Here is a 24,559-nt window from a genome sequence, read left to right on the forward strand (position 1 = left end):
CATCTTTCTCCTGTGCTTGCCTCTTAATCTCTTCAATCTCAAGTCGTCTTTCCTCCTCCTTCTCTTGTGCTACTCTTTTCATTTCAGCCAACTGGCTTCCCAGGTCATTCACACGGTTGTCTGAAGATAGTCGAGAGCCAAAGTAGCTGGTTGGGGTTACACCTCGTCCTTTCAACCTCACACATCCATGTCGCTCTGGAGGCATCACTTCCCTATAGATCTCATCTGAGAGAGGTAGCTGTGTCCCATGTTCATCTATACCTGCTAGGTCTTTCATTTTGTGCTTCGTATTCCAAAAAAAAAATTACACACAGGATATTAAATACAACCGAGTATGATATTTAAACTAAAGCTATTACTAAGATGAAACTGTTAACAATGTATTCTCTTGATTGATCATCAAGAGCGTCATGCGTTTGTGAACTTGTGTGAGTCCTCACAAAAATACCTCCTAGGGAAGGGAGTGCTCCAGCCTCCTGACTCTAACCAAATATAAAGAAATTTATTAATTGTTAATTACTAGTCAAATTCAATGCCGCAGTAGGAAAATAAAAATAATAAGCATATGTACCATTATCTCTTCAAACTGGGGAAAACTTATTCTTCCAACAGCATGTTTCGCTATTTGCTTAGCACGGTTAGCCCTGTTACGTTTAGAAATTGCCTACACAAAAAGATCTCCTAGTTAGTATTGTACCCTGTAAAAATATTTAAGTTAAACATTACACTTTTTCTTACTTGATGCTCCGGAGTATCCCAAAACTCCATAAGTTGAACCCACTCCTGTTGCGATAGTTTCTCTAGCCTATGGCTTATACGCTCTTCATATGTGGCATAACGGGTATAAAAGTTCCTTTTCCATTTACTCTTTTTGTTTCTGAATTCGTCCCTGGAAATCAGAGCCAAAGTGGACTCCTTCCGGGTCTCATCAAGTTCCCATTTATTCTAAAACAAGAGACAAAAAGATCTACTAAGAAATGAAATGGACAGTTTTTTTAAATTAGTGCAAGTGTGTGCAGATCCGAATGTCCATACCTTAATGTTATCCCATAACCACTTTTTGTCGCCTACATCTTGGAGCTCCCAATTTTTTGTCCAATCAAATCGACGTGACGTTGCCATTAATACTCCAAGAGATTCAGAGAACAAGCTTGGATGTTTTCGAGGTCCCACTAGTTGTCTGCCTTTCCATACCAATTCCAACTTTGAGCCATTTGGTTGGTCAAATACCTTAGGAAGGGTAAAAGTGCCCCTAACCCACTTTCCAGGTGTACACAAGCCCAAAGCTTCATTAATTAAAAATCATACAATAATGAACTAGAATGTTTAGTTAAACTTACGCTCTCGTCACCATTAGGATCCTCTCAAAATCGTTTGACCATTGCACCTATCTAAATCGTCACATAAAGCAATTCATCAAGTAAATCCATCAAGGAAGACACTAGATAATAACCACTCCCAAAACATAAAAAAAAAATAGCACAAAAAATGAGCTTGTTCCCATAAAAAAAACAACACAAAAAATGAGCTTGTTCCCACAAAAAAAACAGCACAAAAAACTACATATAATCATCATCACTGTCATTGTCTTCATCACAATCACTATCAATGTCTTCATCACAATCATTATCATTGATAAAGTCTTCATCACATTCGACACCGTCAATGATATCTTCATCAATAGTATCCGTAACAACTTCTACTCCATCAATCTCACTCCTAGTCCAACCGTTAATGTCGTGTGTGCTATCAACTATGTTATCCACATCTTGCTGCATGCAAGACGTGTTATCTTCAGTCGACTCAACTACTGAACCCATATCACACAAGTCCCTTGGAAGCGTCGTCCAAATTATCTTGGAGATAAAAAACTTGTTCATCTTGAGATGCTAGAATAAACGGTTCATTCGTAGCTAAGGTTCGTGTAAAGTTCACAGTAGTGAACCCATATTTATCTATTTTCATTCCTGCGCGAGTCATAACATCCCACCAATCACACTTGAACAGAAGCACTCTATTCTCTTTGCAATAACGTAACTCAACTATGTCATTCAACACACCATAATAACCAACACTACCGGTCACTGGGTTCATGTCTTTCGCGCTCGCAAAGCTTGACGTTTCTGCCGATACAAAAACTCCCCTATTCTGAGTTTTCCTTCATGACTCACGAGCTTTTGTGTGAAATCTATATCCATTTGCAATACAACCCTTGAAACAAGAAGCAAATCGACTAGGACCATATGCTAAACTCTGAAGTTGCTCGCTAACCAACTCCCCATCCTTTTTCATTGCTGGACCTATTCAGATAAAGAGAAAAAAATAATGTTGAACTTCAGTAAACATAAGCAATCAGTAGCAAGTAGCTCCAATCAAAAAGAAAGAAGACAAAAAAGGGATTTCTCTGACTAGATGAACTACAGTATTCATAGTAAAGCAGATGTCACTGATGACAAGTTAAACAAATGTCACTGACAAGTAAATCATATATACGATCAAACAATCTAACACCTTGATAAGCTCGTGAGGTCCCATAGGCAAAATGATAGGAAAATATGTCCTGAAACAGTAGTCCTTTTTTTTTGCTAGGTCAGAACGAATATTGTCCCAAAACAACAGACCCATATTCATTATGCACCATCGCCATTTCTCTTTTGAGGAGCATAGGCAGACTGACCATAAGCACTTGCAGGGGAAGACCAGCATGATCAATTTGATTGGTTCCTGACTGAGACAAGCCTCCGACTAATATGGGAGTTTGGAAGCATGTTTGTGTAAAAGTAGCGGGGCCTGGCCACTTTTTCATGAGAAGGCCTTGCTGCATAATGAACCAACCGAATGACACTCAGCTGGATTTCTCAGTGGATTGGGTCTGGTCATCTCAACAATAAATGGCAGAACTACAGGTGACACATTTGACGATGATGAAAAGGTTATTCCAAGGCCTAAAGTACTAAAGTTTAAACTTCAAATAATCATATATGTTCAAGAGAAACAATTAACAAAACTGATCAAAACCCACATAAATCAAAATTACACAAAAGGGAATCAACTATAAGCACTTGACACTAAATAGCATATAAAAGAATTCAACAGAAACAACTTTTATAAAAGGGGAATTCAACATACTTTTGCAAAAAAAAAAAAAAAAAAAAAAAAAAAATAGACTTATCAATATCAAACTAAAAGGTATATCACTAATCTGTGACATTTATGGAAAGAGAAAAGATTATTGAAAACCTCATGTGCAATTGCTCTAATGCCTCTAAGTATCACGCAAGCTACTACGAATTGCTAAATTACCCCAATAGTTTCTTGTCACATTATTAAGACCGAACATGAATTGAAAATTTCCCGGAGCAAAGTTTCCTCTTTGATCTAATGTCGGGGTGCTTAGCACTAGTTCCCCTGATTTCTGAAGTGACTCTCAGTACCATATACTACAAATAGTCTAAAGTAGAAGTAAATATTATCGCAAAAGAATCACTTTCCTTTGAACACATTTGACCTTCTTAAGATGGATCCAAGTAACCATCTCTCCCTTCCTCTCTCAATCACGTTCTTATGAATTACCACCACAAGGTAATGCAGAGAGACATTCTCTGTCTTCCACTCTACAAGACCTAAAAGAAAAGGAAACAACTAATGCAGGAGGGAGGTTTACTAACATCTTCCTATTTTTCCTTGTTCTTTGTGTTAGACAGACTAATTACCAATGCTCTAGGAACCTGCAGCTAAATTTCAAGTAGAACAAATATCCCTAAATAAGAAACTAAATCTAAACTGTACTAAACATCCTCTAAATATCCCTAAATCAACTAAACATAAATATAAAGAAAACAAGTAGAATCCTTCTTGAGGCATGGTACTAAACTGTGAAATCATATCCACCATACCATTGAAAGAACTAGAAAACAATTAGTAGAATCCAAATTGCAAGAATAGAGAATAATTGAGATGCTATCTACAAAACTACTTTGGAAAAAAGTAAATAGAGTACATAAGCTGATATACATAATCTAACTGCATACAATTAACACTTACATGGTTTTCAAACCATTTACCAAACTGTTCATTATGAATACGGTCCACATTCCTAGCACTTGCCCACCGCCCGAGCTCATCCCTAATCACTTGTTTGTGCTTCCTGTACAAAACATTATTGCATTTATGACATAGGTTTATAAATAATATTTCTTTTAACTAAGGCACAATTTCAATAAAGTGGACTTACTCAATAAATGGTACCACTTCCTCACAATTGATTAGCACATACAAACGAGCTTGTTCCCACTCATCGTCTGTTAGAGTCCTAAATGTTCCTTTCCCTAAAGCACGACTGTATCCTGAAAAAATAGAAAACTGTCCATCCAATCCAACAACTCAAAACTCTTCATTCCTCCCTGTCTGGTTGAACTTAATCTCCATCCCATCATCTAAGTATCTTGAGCAAAAAGTCAAGAATTCATCAGCAAGATACCCTTCAGCAATGGATCCCTCTGGTCTACTCTTATTACGAACATACTTCTTCAAGGTGTACAGGTACCTGAATAAATATAAAAGATGACAAAATTTAAGTTCAAATTTTAACAAAATACAAACAAAAGTAACCATTACTATTATCTTTACTTACTGACCTTTCGATTGGGTACATCCATCGATAGTACACTGGTCCAGCGAGCTTAGCTTGACCAACTAAATGAATAGGCAAGTGCACCATAACATCAAAAAATGATGGAGGAAATATCATTTCCATTTTGCATAGTGTGATAGCAATCTGGTACTCAAGACGTTCTAACTCTACAACCCATAATACTTTTGAACACAACTTCTTGTAGAAATTAGAGAGTTCAACAAGAACTAAGGTAACCTCCTTAGGTAAGATTCCACCTATTGCAACTGGAAGCAGTTACTGCACTAGAACATGCCAATCATGGCTTTTTAGGCCAGGTATTTTGCATTCTTTCACCCTGAATGAACCAATGATATATATTTGATGAAAAATTATCCAGAACTTTAATACCTTTCAAGAATTGACAAAGCTTCCTCTTCTCAGTCAAGGACAAGGTAAAGGGTGCAGGGGGGATATAGTATTTGTTACTCTCTTTAGCTATCGGATGAAATGACTTTCGCATACCCATTAATACTAAATCTTGTCTTGACTTCAGGTTATCCTTTGATTTCTTCTCTAAATTCAGCAGTGTCCCAAGCCAACTTTCATCGTTGTTCTTTTCAATGTGCATGACATCTAGATTATGGAGTAAACAAAGGTATTTCCAATATGGGAGCTCAAAAAATACACTAATCTTCTTCCAATTGTGTGGCAAAGAATTATCCTCTCAACTTCTCTTTTGTCCAATAACCTTATCACAATTCACCTTACCAAATGTGATTTGGTCGAATCCATCTAATTGAGTAAGTACATCACTTCCAGTAAAGGGGCTTGGGGCAATTCCCATTTCTGTCTTGTTATCAAAAGAACTCTTATTCTTTCGATATTTATGATCAAGTGGCAGGAATTTACAACTTCCCATATAACAGAACTTTTTCCCATTTTGCAACCATTTTGAGCAAGTCTTCTCATGGCAAGAGGGACATGCAAGTTGTCCTTTAGTGCTCCATCCGGACAAATTAGCAAATGCTGGGAAGTCATTAATAGTCCACAACACAGCTGCATGCATTTTAAAATTCTGTTTTGAATTGGCATCGTACGTCTCAACTCCCTTCTCCCACATCGTACGTCTAAAAATGGAAAGAAAACTTGAATGCATTAGGCTGCCAATCCCGCACTCTTATTCTCATATTTCTTGCGCCACAACACTAGAAAATATGAGGCCAAATCAGAGTAGTTCACTTAACACCTTTTTAGTTAGTTTTATATATTTGAGACGAGTTTGTCTAAGGCTCTAAATTAATGAAGGTTCCACACATACATAACGAACGTTTTTTTTTTTCCAGCTTTCATTTCTCCCAGACGTTGTATAACAGCTTTAGTGCTAAAAAAACACTGATTAGCTAGTAACAGCCCAAGACAATATAATAATATCTATCCAAAATTTTCATTGTTAGCTCAAGAGATTTTTTTTTCTTTGGAGTATGAATACAATTTTGTTTTCCTTGATTGTGGGGATATTTTTTTACCACGCACGAAATCTTCCAAATATATAGGGATTTTGTTTTGAATTTACTGCTCTATCTATCTAATACCTTACTACCTACGGTTTGGGTGTTAAATAAGTGGGACAGGTGTCGAATTATTTTTGTATGGTGTAAAAGGGTCACATTTCCACCTGGGCAGAGAAGATCTGGCCTCATCTATAAAATACTTATTCGAAATGAAAACACCTCTTGGTTCATTCTTCAATCTAGCTTTTAGAAAAATACTTTAATTCCTTGAGCTGTAACTGTCAATATGGCTAAGCTGCCGCACGTTCTAGTTGTGTCATTCCCAGCACAAGGGCACGTTATGCCACTCATGGAATTCTCCCACCAATTAGTGGATCATGGTGCCAAAGTCACCTTTGTAAACACTGAGCACATACACAATATGCTACTTTCCTCTTTGGTAGATCCGAAGGGTGGATAGCAACGTACAAGTGGGATCCATTTAGTCTCAGTTCCAGATGGATTGGATATTGAGGAGGATCGTAAACTTTCCAAAAATCTTATTTATTCTATGATGAATACCATGCCTCGTCATTTGGAGGATCTGTTTAAGAAAAGTGAATCAGATGACCAAAAGATAGATTGTGTTGTAGCAGATGCAACCGTGGGATGGATTTTTGATGTTGCTGACAAGTTTGGAACAAAACGAGCTGCATTTTGGCCTGCTTCCCTTGTTGTTTTGGCCTTAACTCTCCATGTCCCCAAACTCATTAAGGCCGGAGTCATTGATTAAAATGGTATGGCAGTAATAATAATTGCACATGTTTTCTTTAAACTCCTTTAACTCATCAATCAATGGCTGCAAGTACACGTCAATGTCATTTCCAGGACTGCTAGGGCCAGGAATTAGCAATGACATGATGAGAAAAGGTTGTTTCATACACATCTAAGGCGGCAGATTATACAGAACTAGAATAACGGTCCAAGTGCTATGAATAGAACTAAGACTACCAAAAGGATTGAAGTCATCACTAGCCATTCTGAGTCTGACATTGGGAGATTCTAAACCAAATGAAGGATATCTTTGGTCTAAGCTTTTCCATTCCTTGGAGTCAGCTGGATGCCTCAAAGCACCATCTTTCGTACGATCATCAGCATGCCATCTCATATCTTTAGAAGTTTTTGAGCACATAAATAATCTTTGGAGCCTTGGCTTTATAGGAAAGTATCGCAAAACCTTAGCATCCTTTTTCTTAGGTTTTGCAGATGAACTAACTCTATTTTTCTGTACACTCTGAAGTCGTGATCCATCTTGACTCACCACATACATCACAGTTATCCTTGTCCATGACTGGTTTATTATCCTTCCAATACAATATACAATCATTTGGACATGCGTCTATCTTAATGCACTCCATCCCAAGATCCCGAAGTTGTTTTTTTTATTCATAATGATTCTTGGGCATATTGATGTCATTTGGAAGTGAATCACTTAATACCTCAAGCAACATGTCAAACAAATGATTACTCCAGCCATTAAGACACTTTACATGAAGCAATCGTACTAGAAAAGATAATTTTGAGCTCTTAGTACAGCCAGGGTACAAGGGTGTGTTTGCTTCCTTCAACAACTTGTAAAACTTATGTGCTTCTTCATTTGTCTCATCCGTTAGAGTGTCACTAGAACTAGACTCATTTGTATTCGAACTAGGTGGTATGTCATTGTATATACCAACCATTTTCTGAAATCCTAATGCATCTTGCAACATTGTATGTATATCATCACCCTTATTAGACTCGGTATTCACCTCCACACTCTCCCCATGCTTTGTCTAACGGACATAACTCCATAGTATACCACGATTCTTTATATGATGTTCCACTATATGTTTAGGCAATAGCATTAGATTAAGGCATCCTATACATGTGCAGTAAATCTCACCACCAAGTTCCTTAATTCGATTATTCCAAGCAAACTCGATAAATTTCTCACAACCAAATATATACTTACGACTGCATCTTCCTAGAGTCGGATCCATCTAACTTTTATCCATTTAAAAACTTAACTACAACTACATAAAAAAAAAAAAAAAAAAAACAATCTTGTTCAGCAAGAATATCATATCCTACATCAAGTTCAAAAATTAAAATATTAATTAACATATCCTAACATAACATAGGAGAACCAATAAAAAAAAAAGACTATGTGACAAGGCCATATTAACTGTCCAAATGTGGGATTTACCACCAAATATTGGTCTCACAGGGAAGAAAACAATAGCCATGAAAACATAACTAGAACTCAATACGAGTAAAGCTAAAGCTTTAAACTTGAAAAGTCGAACTTTTTATCTAAAAATAACGTAAATTGGATTAAAACCTCATATATATACAATATTCTAACAATAGAAAAGTTGAATCAATTGATCAAATATCCTTACGATATTTAGATTTAAATAAAATAATGAACTGCTTCAAATCACAAAAAAATATATAATTTCTTAAACAAATCTCTAACATAAAACGTCGGGGAAGAAGATGATGGATTACCTGAAGGTAAAGTAAGCAGTGGAGAAGGAGGCAGAAGTAGTGAAGAAAAAGAAGGCAACCGGTGAAAAAGAAGGCAACAACTAGTGCGGCAGCCGGTGGAAAATATTTGGGGTGAAGAAGAAGGCAGCAACTGGTGCGGCAGCGGTGAAAAATATTTTGGGTGAAGAAGAAGGCACTGGTGCGGCAGCCGGTGAAAAATATTTAGGTTTTCAGTTTCTTCTTTTTCTTTTTCTTTTTGTTATTTGAGGTTGAATTTTCACCAAAATAAACGAGCGAAATAGACCGCGGGAACGCTAGCATCTATTTTCTATTTTCTTCCTTTTTTTTTAATGAAAATAATTATTTAATGTTGTAAATAGCCTTTTTGCAGCCATCGACACCAAACACTTAATTAAAGGCACGCGCAAAACTTGTTTGCTACAAAAAGTGACTTAAAGCCACAACCACATTGAAAGGGTTGCAAAAAATGCACCTTTCACAACGAAAGGATAACCACGAGGCAAGAAGGTACTTCTTGCCACATATTTGGATTGTCGTGGCAACAAGTAAGATATAGCCACCAAACCCCTGGCCGCGGCAATATGTCCGAGGCTAAAAGTCACTTTTTTAGAAGTGTATGCATATATTAGCTTAGGTTTCGACTTGATTATTCTGTATTCATTGCTTGTGAGATGTATAGATAATTGAGACATAAATAAGGAAACAATAGTTTTATTTCGTAGTTGTTGTAGTATAGATGAAGTTTGTGAGTATCTTCACTGGAAAACTCTCACGAGGCTATAATTCATCCACTAGGGAATTTCTAGTGGTTTAAGGCCTTGTTGCATATGATCAATGTAATCGCACTCGGCGAAACGAGATTAGTTAGAACTCCATTTTTGGTCACTTATTCTAATTTCTCATATTTTCTTGAGGACAACCAAAATGCTATTTGGAGGTGGTTTGATAAGAGCCCAAAACTGTAGTTTTAACCCCTTTAACATTATCGCTTTTGACCAATTATGTGATTAATAAGTAAGCGTTAGTACGGTTATCGTATTCTTATGTATTTCAGGCATTGGAGTCAAATATGTGCAGAAATGCGCCCCTTTTAGGAGATAAAGGAGCAAGGGTTGGTTGCTTAGAAATTCTATGATAAAAAGCTATGATTCAAGGAGAAAAAGCTTTTTTAAAGCCCGGTCAAAGCTGAAAAGTCAAAGTCAACGCGGGCAGAAACAAGATAAAAGTCAGCAGAACTTCTAAAGGCCGTATCTTTGGACTCATACCTCAGAATTGGGCCTATCTTATGTTAAAACGACCAGCTCAGAAAGAGCTTTCTAATCATCTAAGCCCTGACCCAATCAGAGGAGGAGAAGTGGACAAAAAGGCTGTTGAAGTCAAATCTAACTGAAAATCCCTTTATGGACTGAAGTAATAAGGTTTTAGGCTTGATTTTTCGACCCAAAACATGGCTCCTTAGCCCATGCATGAATTTGTGGATCTTGTCTCCTCCATATGAGAGACAAAGACTTAGCTCTTAAGCATCTAGAGTTTTTACTTAGAAAATAATCCAATAACTTAGTTTTCGATCTAGTTTTTTACATTCAATAGAATTAGTTTTAGAACAAAGAATGAATATTATTTAGAATCAGATTTAGTTTTATAATAAATTATTAGTTTTTCATTTCAATTTAGTTTATTGATTAAATTCTTATTTAGCTTAGCTGTCTTAAATTCATAATTAGTTTGTCTTAATTTGATAATTAGTTAATCATAATCATAGTTCTAAATTAGTTTTAAATCTTGTTTTAATTTATTTTAAATCTTAGACTATTGTTAAATTAGATTTAAAAAGTTTAATCATTTATTCAATAATGAGTTGTTCTAGTTGTTCTCGTTTTAGAAATTATAGTATAATTATTCAAGGCTTAAACCTCCATTAGAGGGGTTTGAAAAAGCCTTAATCATTTATACGCTAACAACAATCAAGTTTTCATCAAGGCTTTTTCAAACCCCTCTAATAGAGGTTTTAGCCTTGAATCATTATACTATCATTTCTAAAACGAGAACAACTAGAACAACTCATTATTGAATAAATGATTAAAATTTATAAATCTAATTTAACAATAGTCTAAGATTCAAAATGAATTAAAATAGGATTTAAAACTAATTTAGAACTAAGATTATGACTAACTAATTATCAAATTAAGACAAACTAATTATGAATTTAAGACAGCTAAGCTAAATAAGAATTGAGTCAATAAACTAAATTGAAATAAAAAACAAATAATTTATTATAAAACTAAATCTAATTCTAAATAATATTCATTCTTTGTTCTAAAACTAATTCTATTGAATGTAAAAAACTAGATCGAAAACTAATTTATTGGATTATTTTCTAAGTAAAAACTCTAGATGCTTAAGAGCTAAGTCTTTGTCTCTCATATGGAGGAGACAAGATCCACAAACTCGTGCATGGGCTGAGGAGCCATGTTTTGGGCCAAAAAATCGAGCCCAAAACCTTATTACTTCAGTCCACAAAGGGATTTTCACCTAGATTTTACTTCAATAGCCTTTTCGTCTACTTTTACTCCTATGATTAGATCAAGGCTTGAATCATTAGAAAGCTCTTTTTGAGATGGTCGTTTTGACATAAGGTAGGCCTAATTCTGAGGTCTGAGTCCAAAGATACGGCCTACGGAAGTTCCACTAACTTTTGTGCGCTGTTTCTGCCCGCGTTGACTTTGACTTTTCAGCTTTGATTGGGATTTAAAAAGGTTTTTTCTCCTTAAATCTTGGCCTTTTATCATAGAACTTCTTAGCAACCAACCCTTGCTCCTTTATCTCTCAAAAGGGGCGCATTTCTGCACATATTTGACTCCAATACCTAAAATACATAAGAACACGATAACAGTACTAACTCTTACTTATTAATCACATAATTGGTCAAAAGCGATATTGTTAAAGGGGTTAAAACTACAGTTTTGGGCTCTTGTCATATAACTAGAGGAAAAATTATCTTTTTGCATTTTTAAAAAGGGCCTAAATTCTCTCTTGGGATATGGCGTGGTAATAAAGCAAATGGTCGTGTTATCACTCAATAATCATTCAGATGAGGCTTTTGACTATATTCTCACAGGATATGGAACTTAACTATTCTAACCTTGGTATCGGAAACTCATTGCTATATACAATCAAATGCTGATGCATATCATTCATGAAAAGGTGCAGAAACTATTGTATGTATATTAGTCTGAGTTCGAAGAACGAATCTTTACTCTATTGCTATAATGAGACTTCTAAACTATTTATTCATCATAGAAAAAAGAAAACAAGACTTTTAGTACTAAACAGAAAAATATTTTTGGTCTTTTCGAAATATTTAAAGAAAGAAAGAAATACATAAAATCTATCTAATATAATAATACTATATAATAAATACCTAGTTTTTGCAGAATGTTACTATACTAGCCCCAAACATAAATATGTTTTTTCCTCAAAGTATGAAGAAAAGGAAAGAGATTACCATAGAAACATGAGCAAAAACGCCAGTAACATGTACTCTGTTCTTCGTTTTGAAAATATACCACCCCTAAACAATTTTGGAGCGTGGGTTAATAGAAATAAAACAAGATGTACATGGGTTAATTATACTAGGGATTTACGTAATTATTCTACTATAAAATACTTAGCATGCATGCAGAATTATACTTAGAAGTTAAGAAATAAAATGATGAGAAATGCATGTATGTACACAACTATCTATATGAAATGGGTGTGCGTGTGTTGTTTTTTTTTATTATTATTTTTATTTTATTTTATTTTATTTTTAATCCTGTTTTTCTTAAAAGGTATCTCTAGCCATATAGAAGGTTTTTACAAGAAGATAAAATCATACGTTTATCCAGTATCATTTTGGTTACTCTGGGGTCACTACTAAAAATATGATTTTTCGCCGCGGCCAGATCTGGTGGCAAAATGTCTAAAAGTCGTGGCAAAATGTCTTTTTGCTTTTGCAATGGTGGTGGCAGTATTTTAGTGGAAAGAAGTTTTTGGCCACCAGTTTTGCCACCGCGGCAAAATATGATACATTTAGCCGCGGCCATGCCGTGGCAAGAAGTTGTTTTATATTTGAATTGATTTTGTTTTTAAAATAAAGTAATTTCTTTTTGTCGCGGGTTGGGCCACTGCAAGATGTATTTTATTGCCACCGTTGTGGCAAGAAATGATTGTTGGGCCTGGCTTTTGGTTATTCTTCTTGCCACAAATGGCCGCGGCAAAAAGTGTGTGCGTTTTTTTTTTTTTTTTTTTGTTTTTTTCCTAAAACCATCATGAAACTATGAAAAAGAATCTAAACATGAAGCTATAAAGAAGAATCTAAACTGAAATTTCATTTCAAATGGCAGATAACCCAATTACAATCAGTACCAAGAGAAACATTCCATTTTTTTGGAGTATTTCAATCTCACAAAACAAAGTCTCAAAATATCCACACTAAAAATCCTTATGATGGAAATTCAAAATCAACCAGCACGCATGCATAGCACACTACTATTTTTTTTATCCAATCTACACCAAAATCTCAAAAACCATGAAGTTCGGAATCGACCATGTACAAGAAGTCATCAATGCGTACTCATTTTCTGCAAAAACAAGCAACATTATTTGACACAAATTTAGAATATGCAAGAACTCATGTCATTTGAGAAGTTCAGAACACATTTGATTAAAAGTTAAAACACATGCATATGATTGCTATTTAAAGCCAAGCAAATGGTTAGGTTCAGTATGGCTTGTGAAAGAGAGCAACATAGAACAAAAACAGTGTGTACAAAACTAGAAATTTACTTAGCTGATAAGAATATCAGACAATGAGAAGAAATGCTGTTAGGACAACCTTTCAACTTGTATCGAGCCAAGCTGACCATGAGAAATAAACTATGCCATCCTTATACGGTAAGTGGTGGAAATAGAAGATCAAATAGTATTCTTTATTTATAGGTCGCTTCAGTGAATAATTCTAAAGGAAGAAGTTGAAAAGAAGGCACTACCACATAACACTAGTTAAGCTTCAAACAACAAATTCCGCTCATCGTAAAACATACAATTAAGGGTGGGGAATAAGAGGGACAAGTGTTCATGACTTCACATTCACTACTATATGTAAGTTTGAGTACATAGTTTTTTAACAACAAGATGAAGAGTGCAACACATTGTCTTAATTAAGCTTTTACGAGGCGATTGTCATAAGCAGCACCTAAAAGATAAATTTCATATTACTGCAACACACCTAGCTACCACCAAATAATGCCTAACCAAGTTGTCTTGAGAGAAAAGTTCACATTCTATATATTTCACAAGCGCCACATATTGCAAAGTCCTTAAGACATCTTGAAGTTCCAGAAAAATAAAATCAACATACCCCATTAAATACTACGTACCAATATAAAGTGCTGCCCAACATATGGAAAGTGAATCATCATATGAATATATATCATATACTGCCTGTTTACATACCTGCCTGTACCACCTTTGCAAAATTAACCATCTGTTATCATATATCTTCCAAGCCTACACATATCAATCAATGATTAGACTGCATCTATATATGTTTAGTGTTTTAATAGAATGCTGATTTTACTAGTGCGCACACACAGACATAAAAATAGCTTTAAACTACAAGAAGATAGTTAAAGGATCCAATTAAAATAAGGGTTACATGCGTATCTGTTTTTTTAATACAACTTATCTACTCTCTTGGGGGTATCTTTCTTTTGGCTTTCTTGCATTTCCTTTGGACGGTTCAGGCACAACCAAATAGATGCAACTGAGTGCCCAACATCTGGTACCTTCTTGTGTAGCATATCATATCTTGTTGGAAATTTCTGAAGATAGAGTTTTGTTATGCAAAAAGGCTGCAGTCCTAATGCATTCGCCCCAAGAAATCTTCGGAACTCCCTTGGCCTAGCAGTAGCCCATCTAATACATTCTAACATGTCTTTACCTTCTAGAGCTATCACTTGAGAGAGATTATTTGATAGAATACATCCTAGCTTGCTCTAAACCGAAAGGAGAGACTATCCAGAGAGGGATTGAGCTAATGGCTTATAATGCATTATGTATTCCTATAACCCTCTATAAACATAAAGGGAAGAAAGATACAAACTCATCTATTATAATCTATCTTAGCTTGATCTAACCTTCAAGTAAGAACAAGGAAATAACAATCAATCTAATCCATACCAACCATATATAGGATATCGCTACTGCCATGCTTTAATCCCGTTTGATACGGTAGAATGTTCTCCTCCAACAGTGAAAGGAACAGACAGATCTCATATCATAAATAAAATGGTAGAAGCCCTAGGTAATTAAGCAGTCCTTTTTCATATTCCTCTTTGAATTTTCTACTATGCCTATGCCTACAATGCCTACATTTACTCCTATGCCGGAAATTCCAACTCTGCCTATAATGACATTGCCACCATTGCCAACAAGCCAAATGCATTCTCTCCCAAGCATTCCATCTCTACCGAAGCTTACAATGCCACCATTGCCTAGTACTAACTTTTTTATATATAAATTTATCCATTTATATAAATTTCTCATTATTCAAAGGTTCTGACAAAAGAAAAATATAAATATGCTAGAAGTGGAAGGAAGTAACTCACAAAGGATATACAAAGAGTTATAATAGGCCTACAATCAAATCTGAGAGAAGCAAGCAGTGAGCAGATTCAATTACAAATACTTAAAAGTCGTAAATAACCAAAACAAAAGCTCTTTGCTACATACCCAAGAAGAAGATGAATTGTTGTACTTTCAATCACCATGTCTACTGAAGATGTTTTAGTCACATTCCCATATTTGAATTTTAGTTATTATTTCAAGAAAAGTTTCTGCCTTTTTCATTATGTAGTAAATAGAACGGTCCTAAATAGAACAAGAACCTAAACAAAAGTTTAAAAAAAAGTCAGAGGATATGAGTTCCTAGATTTTTTTAGTATGACTGTATGACTGTTGTCTGTTTGTTTGTTTTTTTTTTTTTTTTATTTCCTTGCTTACTAATTAAGGAAGGTCAGAGGAGGTCAACAAGCAACAAGTAATACTAGAGTTGTATGGGTGCAACTCAAGTAAGACAATTTTGTGAAGAAAATGTTACTAAATATACTAGTGTAATCGGCATGCACGATGCACTTGCAGCTCGAAGAAGAAGTGCGCGAGGAGGAGAGGTGGTAGTGCTGCTGAATTGGATTAGGAGAAGTGACGGTGAATAATTGATGGTGTTGAAATGGGGATAAAAAGAGAAAAATTTTGGGTGGAAACTGCATGGAAATGTCACCATTGCCTTCTCTCTCAAGCATTCCGTCTCTACCGAAGCTTACAATGCCACCATTGCCTAGTACTAACTTGCCTACACTGCCTTCAATCCCTACAATCCCTACGATGCCCACTATTCCAAAGGTCGCATTGCCACCATTGTCTGTGGTACTATTGCCCACTATCCCAACAACAATCCCCTCAATCCTTACTCTGCCCACAACAATTCCCTCGTTCCCATTTTTATCCCAGGTTCCATTTAATTCATGTTACAGAATATGTCACTCAAAACAACCATGAGCGATGAAATATCTAAATTAGGAACTAAGGCAGAACGAACGTCGTCTAATCCTAGATTCCATTTAGACAAGGACAGAAAAAAGGAGGGGTGCAAACATATAAACAACAAAACAAGCAAGGGACAGAAGATAGGATAGATGACAAGGTAAGGACTGACTTACTTAATCAGAAAAAAGGACGTGAACAAGTTGCAGTCATCTCCAAGAGCTTTTGCATAAGTCGCGCTTCCATGTCCGCATCTCGTGCATTTAACTGTCTCTTCATCTCATCCATTTCACGTTGGCTTTGCTCATCTTTTTCTTGTGCTTGCCTCCTAATCTCTTCAATCTCACGCTGTCTTTCCTCTTCCTTCTCTTGCGCTACTCTTTGCATTTCTGCCACCTGGTTTTCCAAGTCATTCATGCGATTGTCTAAAGATAACCGGGAGCCAAAATAGCTGGTTGGTGTTACACCTCGTCCCTTCAACCTCACACGTCCATGCCGCTCTGGAGGCATCACTTGCCTATAAATCTCATTTGTGGTAGGTTGTTGTGTCCCTTCTTCATCTCTACCTGCTAGTTCTTTCATTTTGTCCTTCGTATTCCAAAAAAAAATGCACATGATATTACATACAACCGAGTAAGATATTCAAACTGAAGCTATTACCAAGATCAAACTCATACATACAATGTAATCTCTTGATTGATCATCAAGAGCGTCATGCGTTTTTAGACTTGTGTGAGTCCTCACAAAAAGATCTCCTAGGGAAGGGGGTGCTCCAGCCTCTTCACTCTAACCAAACATAAAGAAATTTGCTAATTGTTACTAGTCAAATTCAATACCGTAGTAGAAAAATAAAAATAATAAGCATATGTACCATTATCTCTTCAAACTGGGGAAAGCTTATTCTTCCAGCAGTGTGCTTCGCTATTTGCTTAGCACGGTTAGCCTTGTTACGATTAGAAATTGCCTACACATACAAATTGATCTTGGTCAATATAGTACCATGTAAAAATATTTAAGTTAAATGTTATACTACTTTTTCTTACTTGATGCTCTGGAGTATCCCAAAACTCCACAAGATGAACCCACTCTTCTGGCGATAGTTGTGGTGGCCTATGGCTTAGACGCTCTTCATATGTGGTATAGCGGGTATAAAAGTTCCTTTTCCATTTACTCTTTTTGTTTCTGAATTCGTCCCCGGAAATTGGATCCAAAGTTGGATCCTTCCAGGTCTCCTCAAGTTCCCATGACTCCTAAAACGAGAGATTAAAAGCTTAAACAATGCTATGCATATATGTTTATGATGAATCATAGTTCTACTAAGAAACGAAACAAACAATGTTTTTCTATTAGCAAGTGTGTGCAGCTCCAAATGTCCATACCTTAATGGTATCCTATAACCACTGTTTGTGGCCTCCATCTTGAAGCTCCCAATTTTTTGTCCATTCAAATCGACATGTTGTTGCTATTAATACTCCAATAGATTCAGAGAACAAACTTGGATGTTTCCGAGGTCCCACCGGTTGTTTATCTTTCCATATCAATTCCAACTTTGAGCCATTTGGCTGGTCAAATACCTTAGGAAGGGTAGAAGTGCCCCTAACCCACTTTCCAGCTGTACACATACCTAAAGCTACATTAATTAAACATCAGACAATAATGAAATTTAATGCTTAGTTAAACGTACCGCTCTCATCACCATTAGGATCCTCTCGTCGGCGTTTTACCATTGCACCTGTCTAAATCGTCAGAAAAAATAATTCATTGAAGTAAAACAATTAAATACACTAGAAACAAATATATTACAATCTTGTTAAGTGATACTACCTTAAATCATTACTAAACTGTTATAAAAAAAAGTCATTAGTGAAAAATATATGTTTATATATAACATTAAAGGATGCATGAAATAAAGCAAACTAAAATCAGATAATAACCACTCCCAAAACAAAAAACAGCACAAAAAAAGGCAAACTACATCTAATCTTCATCACTGAAATCAATGTCGTCTTCATCTTCATCACTGAAATCAATGATGTCTTCCTCACAATCACTATCACTGATGAAGTCTTCATCACATTCAACAACGTCAACCATATCTTCATCAACAATATCTACATCAACTTCTACTCCATCAATCTCAATCCTAGTCCAACCATCAATGTCGTGTGTGTTGTCAGCTATGTCGTTATCCACATCTTGGTGCATGCAAGACGTGTTATCTTCAATCGACTCAACTACTGAACCCATATCGTACAAGTCCCTTGGAAGCGTCTTTAACACTACTCGCCAATTATTGTCCAAATTATCCTGGACATAAAAAACCTGTTCAGCTTGAGATGCTAGAATGAATGGTTCATTTGTAGCTAAGGATCGTGTAATGTTCACAGTAGTGAACCCATATTCATCTATTTTCATTCCTACACGAGTCATAACATCCCACCAATCACATTTGAACAGAAACACTCTATTCTCCTTACAATAGCATAACTCAACTATGTCATTTAGCACACCATAATAACCAACACTACCGGTCACGGGTTCATGTCATGTCTTTTTTGCAAAGCTCGATGTTTTCTGCCGATACAAAACTCCAGCGTTCGAGTTTTCCTTCGTGACTCACGAACTTTTGTGTGAAATCTAAATCCATTTTGCAACACGACCCATGAAACAAGAAGCAAATCGACTTGGACCATATGCTAAACTCTAAAGTTGCTTTCGTTGACCAACTCCCCATCCTTTTTCATTTCTTTGGACCTATTAAGATAAGAAAAAAAAAATTAATATATACATGGATACATCTTAGTTTAATATCCATGGACAAGAACACGACTTAGATGCGCAAAGGCAAGGGAGATGTCTAGCGAAGAATCTTAGTTTAATCACATTTGAAGCACTAATCTTTGCGACACGAGTTTTTATGGATGATGATCTTTGCTAGAATTAAGATGGATGTCCCTTCTTCAGCCAACCAACTAAAATACATACAGATTATCAACCTTAACTTGCCTGAAGCGAGGCATATGATTGCTTCACATCTAGTTGATCACCCTTGGATTTGATCTAGATTCTAGAGATCAATATATAAAAAAGGTGCCAAATGGTAACAACAAACCTAGGCATTCAACTAGGGATGACATAACAATAATCTTTCTTTTTCTACTAGTTAGGGAGTTTTCTTTTAATCTAAACTAAAATTGTAGTCTAGGAATAGGTAAGAAAGTCTACATAGGCCTACATTAACAAAAGGAAGAAACAAATAATATACATCTTAGCTTCATGCATCCTACACAAATAATGTGTCAAGGGAGAGTAAAGGTAGTTTTTCCTTGTTCTTTGTGTTGGACAGACTAATTACTAGTCCTCTAAATCCTATAGATATGCACAAATTGTAATTTACAGATATATTCACAAATTGATAAAAACATTATCTAACTGCATACATGTAACACTTACATGGTTTTCAAACCATTTACCAAAACGTTCATTATGAATATGGTCCACAGTCCTAGCACTTGCCCACCGCCCGAGCTCATCCCTAATCACTTGTTTGTGCTTCCTGTATGAAAAATTGTTTAAATTATAATGAGTATATATGACACGTGTTTATAAATAATATTTCTGTTAATAAAGGCACAATTTCAATAAGGTGTACTTACTCAACAAACGGTACCACTTCCTCACAATTGATTAGCACATACAAACGAGCTTGTTCCCACTCATCGTCTGTTACAGTCCGAAACGTCCCCTTCCCTAAAGCACGACTATTTCCACAAAAAATGGAAAACTTTCCATCTGATCCAATGACTTGGAACTCTTCATTCCTCCCCGGCCGGTTGAACTTAGTCTCAATCCCATCATTTAAGTATCTTGAGCAAAAATTCAAACATTCATCGGCAAGATACCCTTCGGCAATAGATCCCTCTGGTCTACTCTTATTACGAACATACTTCTTTAAGGTGTACAAGTACCTGAATAAATATAAAATAAGACAAAATTTAAGTTCAAATTTTAACAACAAAACATACAAGTAACCATTACTATTATCTTTACATACTGACCTTTCGATTGGGTACATCCATCGATAGTACACAGGTCCAGGAAGCTTAGCTTGACCAGCTAAATGAATAGGCAAGTTCACCATAACATCAAAAAAGGATGGAGGAAAGATCATTTCCATTTTACATAGTGTGATGAGATTGCGGTACTCAAGGCGGCTCAACTCTCGCAACCCATAATACTTTCGAACATAACTGCTTGTAGAAATTAGAGAGCTCAATGAGAACTAATGTAACTTCCTTAGGTAAGATTCCACGTATTGCAACTGGAAGTAGCTGCTGAACTAGAACATGCCAATCATGGCTTTTCAGGCCAGGTATTTTGCATTCTTTCACCTGAACACGACGCGATATATTGGATGAAAAATTATGGAGAACTTTAATACCTTTCAAGAATTGACAAAGCTTTCTCTTCTCACTCAAGGACAAGGTATAGGGTGCAAGGGGGAGATAGTACTTGTTACCCTCTTTAGCTATCGGATGAAGTGACTTTCGCATACCCATTAACACCAAATCTTGCCTTGCCTTTAAGTTATCCTTTGATTTCTTCTCTAAATTCAGCAATGTCCAAAGCCAACTCTCACCGTTGTTCTTTTCAATGTGCATGACATCTAGATTATGGAGTACACAAAGGTATTTCCAATACGAGAGATCAAAAAATACACTGATCTTCTTCCAATTGTGTGGCAGATAATTATCATCTCTTTTTCTCTTCTGTCCAACCTTATCACACTCCGCCTTACCAAATGTGATTTGGTCGTACCCATGTAATTGAGCAAGTACATCACTTCCGCTAAAGGGACTTGGGGCAACTCCCATTTCAGTATTGTTATCAAAAGAACTCTTATTCTTTCGATATCTATGATTAAGTGGCAGGAATTTACGACTTCCCATATAACAAAACTTTTTCCCATTTTGCAACCATTTTGAGCATGTCTTCTCATGGCAAGAGAGACATGCAAGTTGACCTTTAGTGCTCCATCCAGACAAATTATCAAATGCTGGGAAGTCGTTAATAGTCCACAAAACAGCTGCATGCATTTTAAAATTCTGTTTTGAAGATGCATCGTACGTCTTAACTCCCTTTTCCCATAACTCCTTTAACTCATCAATCATTGGCTGCAAGTACACGTCAATGTTATTTCCAGGACTGCTAGGGCCAGGAATTAACAATGACATGATGAGAAAAGGTTGCTTCATACACATCCATGGCGGCAGATTATACGGAACTAGAACAACAGGCCAAGTGCTATGAATAGAACTAAGACTACCAAAAGGATTGAAGCCATCACTAGCCATACCGAGTCTGACATTGCGAGATTCTAAACCAAATGAAGGATATCTTTGGTCAAAAAATTTCCATTCCTCGGAGTCAGCTGGATGCCTCAGAGCACCATCTTTCATACGATCTTCAGCATGCCATCTCATATCTTTAGAAGTTTTTGAGCACATAAATAATCTTCGGAGTCTTGGCTTTATGGGAAAGTATCGCAAAACCTTAGCAGCCTTTTTCTTAGGCTTTGCAGATGAACTAACTCCGTTCTCTGTACACTCCAATGAAGTCGTAATCCATCTTGACTCACCACATATATCACAATTATCCTTGTCCATGACTGGTTTATTATACTTCCAATACAGCATACAATCATTTGGACATGCATCTATCTTAATGCACTCCATCCCAAGATCCCACAGTTGTTTTTTTTATTCATAGTGATTCTTGGGCATATTGATGTCATCTGGAAGTGAATCATTCAATACCTCAAGCAACATGTCAAACGAATGATTACTCCAGCCGTTAAGACACTTTACATGAAGCAAGCGTATTAGGAAAGACAATTTTGAAGTCTTAATACAGCCTAGGTACAAGGGTGTTTTTACTTCCTTCAACAACTTGTAAAACTTCTGTGCTTCCTCGTTTGGCTCATCCGTACGTGGGTCGCTAGAACTAGACTCATTTGAGTTCTGATCAGCTGGTATGTCATTGTCTATACCAACTGTGTTCTGAAATCCTAAAGCATCTTGCAACATTGTATGTATATTGTCACCCTCATTGGACTCGTGACTAGTATTCACCTCCCCACTCTCTCCATGCTTTGTCCAACGGACGTAACTCCGTAATATACCACGATTTCGTATATGATGTTCCACTACATTTTTAGGCCATCGCATTATATTAATGCATCTAACACATGGGCAGTACATCTCGTCACTGAGTTCCACATTTCGATTATTCCAAGCAAACTCTATAAATTGCTGACAACCTAGTATATACTTGCGACTGCATTTCCCCACAGTCGGATCCATCCAACTTTTATCCATTAAGATATTTAACTACAACAGCTACACAAGAAAACAATAAATATGACAATCTTGTTTAGTAAAAATATCATATCCTATAACAAGTTTAAAAATTAAATATTTAGTATAACAAAGACAAGAAAATGATCATTACACTAATAAGATTAACATCGTCAAACACATTAGTGTCACGACAACATTACACTTCAGGCATGGTCCACACTATTTGTTGATCCTTTTAAGATTTTATTTTTTGTGTTTTTGCTGCTTTCTTCACTACAAGACCAGCTACTACACTAGAAATATTTCCTTCATGGCCAGTGAGATTTCAAGAGACTCCCATAGTACTTGATTATCTCCTCTTGTATTTTAAATAAGTTTAAACTGTCAACTATCTACTCTACACATCTTGGTTACAGACTTGGAGTAGAGTTGTAGAAGTGCAAGAAACTATTATGCTTTTATTTTATTTTTTATCATTCAGTGTCGTTGGTTTAGGTGCTGTGAGTTGATTCTTATATTCCCACTTGAATTTCTAACTTCAACCACAAAAAACTTTGAGCGTACAAGAAAATAAGTTTTTTTTTCTTTTGTTCAAGGAAGTTCAAAATCAGGAGAGTACAGATTCGGGATCTGCCCAGAATATTATTTCCTATAAAGCTGATGCTCAATTAGAACCAGACTCTCCTAGCAACAAGAAGACATCAAAGGAGCATCTTGACCAGAAGCAGCAGTAACAACAACTGATAAAGACGGCATGTGATGTGTCTAGAACAGGACCACTACAACAAGCTAATCTAATAATATAAATGCACAAGCTATGAACTTTACCTCTTAATAAGAAAATAAAAGGCTAAAGCTTTAAACTTAAAAAAGCATACTTTTTACCTACAAATAATATATAAAGGATTAGAAACTCATACATCAGTTATGAATTGTTAACAAGCTAGTTAGAAGGAAGAAATAGTGAAGAATGAATTATTATACCTGAGAAGCAGTAATGAAGGAGGATCCGGAAGCAGTGAAGAAGGTGAAGGACCTCCGGAAGCAGTGAAGAAGGTGAAGGAGGAGCCAGTGAAGTGAAGAAGGTGAAGGAGGAGCCGGAAGCAGTGAAGAAGGTGAAGGAGGAGCTGGAAGCAGTGAAGAAGGTGGCTGAAATGGTGGAAGTTTGGGGGTTCAATTATGATTTCTATTTTGTTATATTTCCATTTGTTCTTTCAAAAGTTTCGGGTTCAATTTTTTCACCAAAATAAACGGAGGGAAAGAATAAAACAGACCGCGGGAATGTGTTTTCTTCACCTTTTTTTTTTGGCCAACTTAAGAACCTTCTTGCCACCATCGATGCAAAATACCCACTTGTAGCCGCGGCCAGAAACCAAGCGTGGCAAACGGTATGACTTAACGCCACGGCCAAGTCGAACTGGTTGCAAGAAATAAGCCTTTTGTCACGGAAAGCCACAGGCGAGGCAACATGAAACGTCTTGCCACCAATTCTATGTGTCGTCGCAAAAAGTGGGAACTAGCCACCGATTACAGTGGTCGCGGCAAAATGTTCGACACTAGAAGTCACTTTTTTAGTAGTGGGTGTAAAATCTTAATTTTTTTATTTCCTCAAGTTTTTGAAAACTATGTAGAGATGTTTTAAAGATAACTCATACAAAAGTTGTGATTTGTAATACTAAGTTTGAAAACAAAACAAGTGATCTTAAATTAGACAACTTTTGTGTCGGCTCTTTATTGAACCCAATCGAGTCAGACTGAGTCTTCAATTATGCGTGTTGCGAGATTTACTGCGTAGAACATAGTGGGATGGCTTATTTGATTGGACACTAGTGGATGGTGGAATTAGGTTTCTTTGCTGGATTTTGGTAGTTTTGGATAAAATAGGGTGAAACCAATGCTCTGTTCTGATTGTTGTAGGTACTTTGTCCTTGTCTGAATGTAGTTGGTGGTTTGACGAACCC

General features: G+C 36.2%; 2 protein-coding genes, 1 long non-coding RNA gene and 2 pseudogenes across 3 annotated transcripts; all 5 read right to left on the reverse strand.

Moving 5' to 3' along the window:
* Nucleotides 1–2,160: 2,160 nt before the first annotated feature.
* On the reverse strand, nucleotides 2,161–4,756 carry LOC147475130 (uncharacterized; annotated as a pseudogene).
* Nucleotides 4,757–13,007: 8,251 nt separating this feature from the next.
* LOC147475131 (uncharacterized) lies at nucleotides 13,008–14,236 on the reverse strand. The gene is made up of 2 exons (XR_015209788.1): nucleotides 14,152–14,236; nucleotides 13,008–13,277 (listed from the first exon to the last, which is right to left on the reverse strand). It is a non-coding gene; the product is annotated as an uncharacterized LOC147475131 (long non-coding RNA).
* Nucleotides 14,237–16,419: 2,183 nt separating this feature from the next.
* On the reverse strand, nucleotides 16,420–17,966 carry LOC147475132 (uncharacterized). Its single transcript, XM_086585285.1, has 6 exons — nucleotides 17,924–17,966; nucleotides 17,814–17,869; nucleotides 17,283–17,489; nucleotides 17,111–17,203; nucleotides 16,921–17,025; nucleotides 16,420–16,827 (listed from the first exon to the last, which is right to left on the reverse strand). The coding sequence occupies exons 1-6, from the start codon at nucleotides 17,964–17,966 to the stop codon at nucleotides 16,420–16,422; spliced, it is 912 nt and encodes a 303-aa protein (XP_086441411.1).
* A 1,678-nt stretch (nucleotides 17,967–19,644) lies between these two features.
* On the reverse strand, nucleotides 19,645–20,416 carry LOC147475133 (uncharacterized). Its single transcript, XM_086585286.1, has 3 exons — nucleotides 20,298–20,416; nucleotides 19,896–20,207; nucleotides 19,645–19,795 (listed from the first exon to the last, which is right to left on the reverse strand). Exons 1-3 carry the CDS (start codon nucleotides 20,414–20,416, stop codon nucleotides 19,645–19,647), a joined length of 582 nt encoding a protein of 193 aa, XP_086441412.1.
* A 28-nt stretch (nucleotides 20,417–20,444) lies between these two features.
* LOC147475134 (uncharacterized) lies at nucleotides 20,445–23,441 on the reverse strand (annotated as a pseudogene).
* Nucleotides 23,442–24,559: the final 1,118 nt, after the last annotated feature.

The sequence above is a fragment of the Coptis chinensis genome, chromosome 9, assembly GCF_015680905.1.
Source record: "Coptis chinensis isolate HL-2020 chromosome 9, ASM1568090v1, whole genome shotgun sequence".
NCBI classification, from domain to species: Eukaryota; Viridiplantae; Streptophyta; class Magnoliopsida; order Ranunculales; family Ranunculaceae; genus Coptis; species Coptis chinensis.

Excerpts from the sequence above, each read along its gene's own strand:
- LOC147475132 (XM_086585285.1), bottom strand. The coding sequence starts at position 17,966 with ATGGTAAAACGCCGACGAGAGGATCCTAATGGTGATGAGAGCG. Across the intron at positions 17,204-17,282 it reads GGGATACTCCAGAGCATCAA|GCAATTTCTAATCGTAACAA; the intron begins GTAAGAAAAAGT and ends TTGTATGTGTAG. Across the intron at positions 16,828-16,920 it reads ATCAATCAAGAGATTACATT|GACAAAATGAAAGAACTAGC; the intron begins GTATGTATGAGT and ends TGGAATACGAAG.
- LOC147475133 (XM_086585286.1), bottom strand. The coding sequence starts at position 20,416 with ATGGAAATGATCTTTCCTCCATCCTTTTTTGATGTTATGGTGAACTTG. Across the intron at positions 20,208-20,297 it reads TGGATGTACCCAATCGAAAG|GTACTTGTACACCTTAAAGA; the intron begins GTCAGTATGTAA and ends ATATTTATTCAG. Across the intron at positions 19,796-19,895 it reads GAAGTGGTACCGTTTGTTGA|GAAGCACAAACAAGTGATTA; the intron begins GTAAGTACACCT and ends TTTTTCATACAG.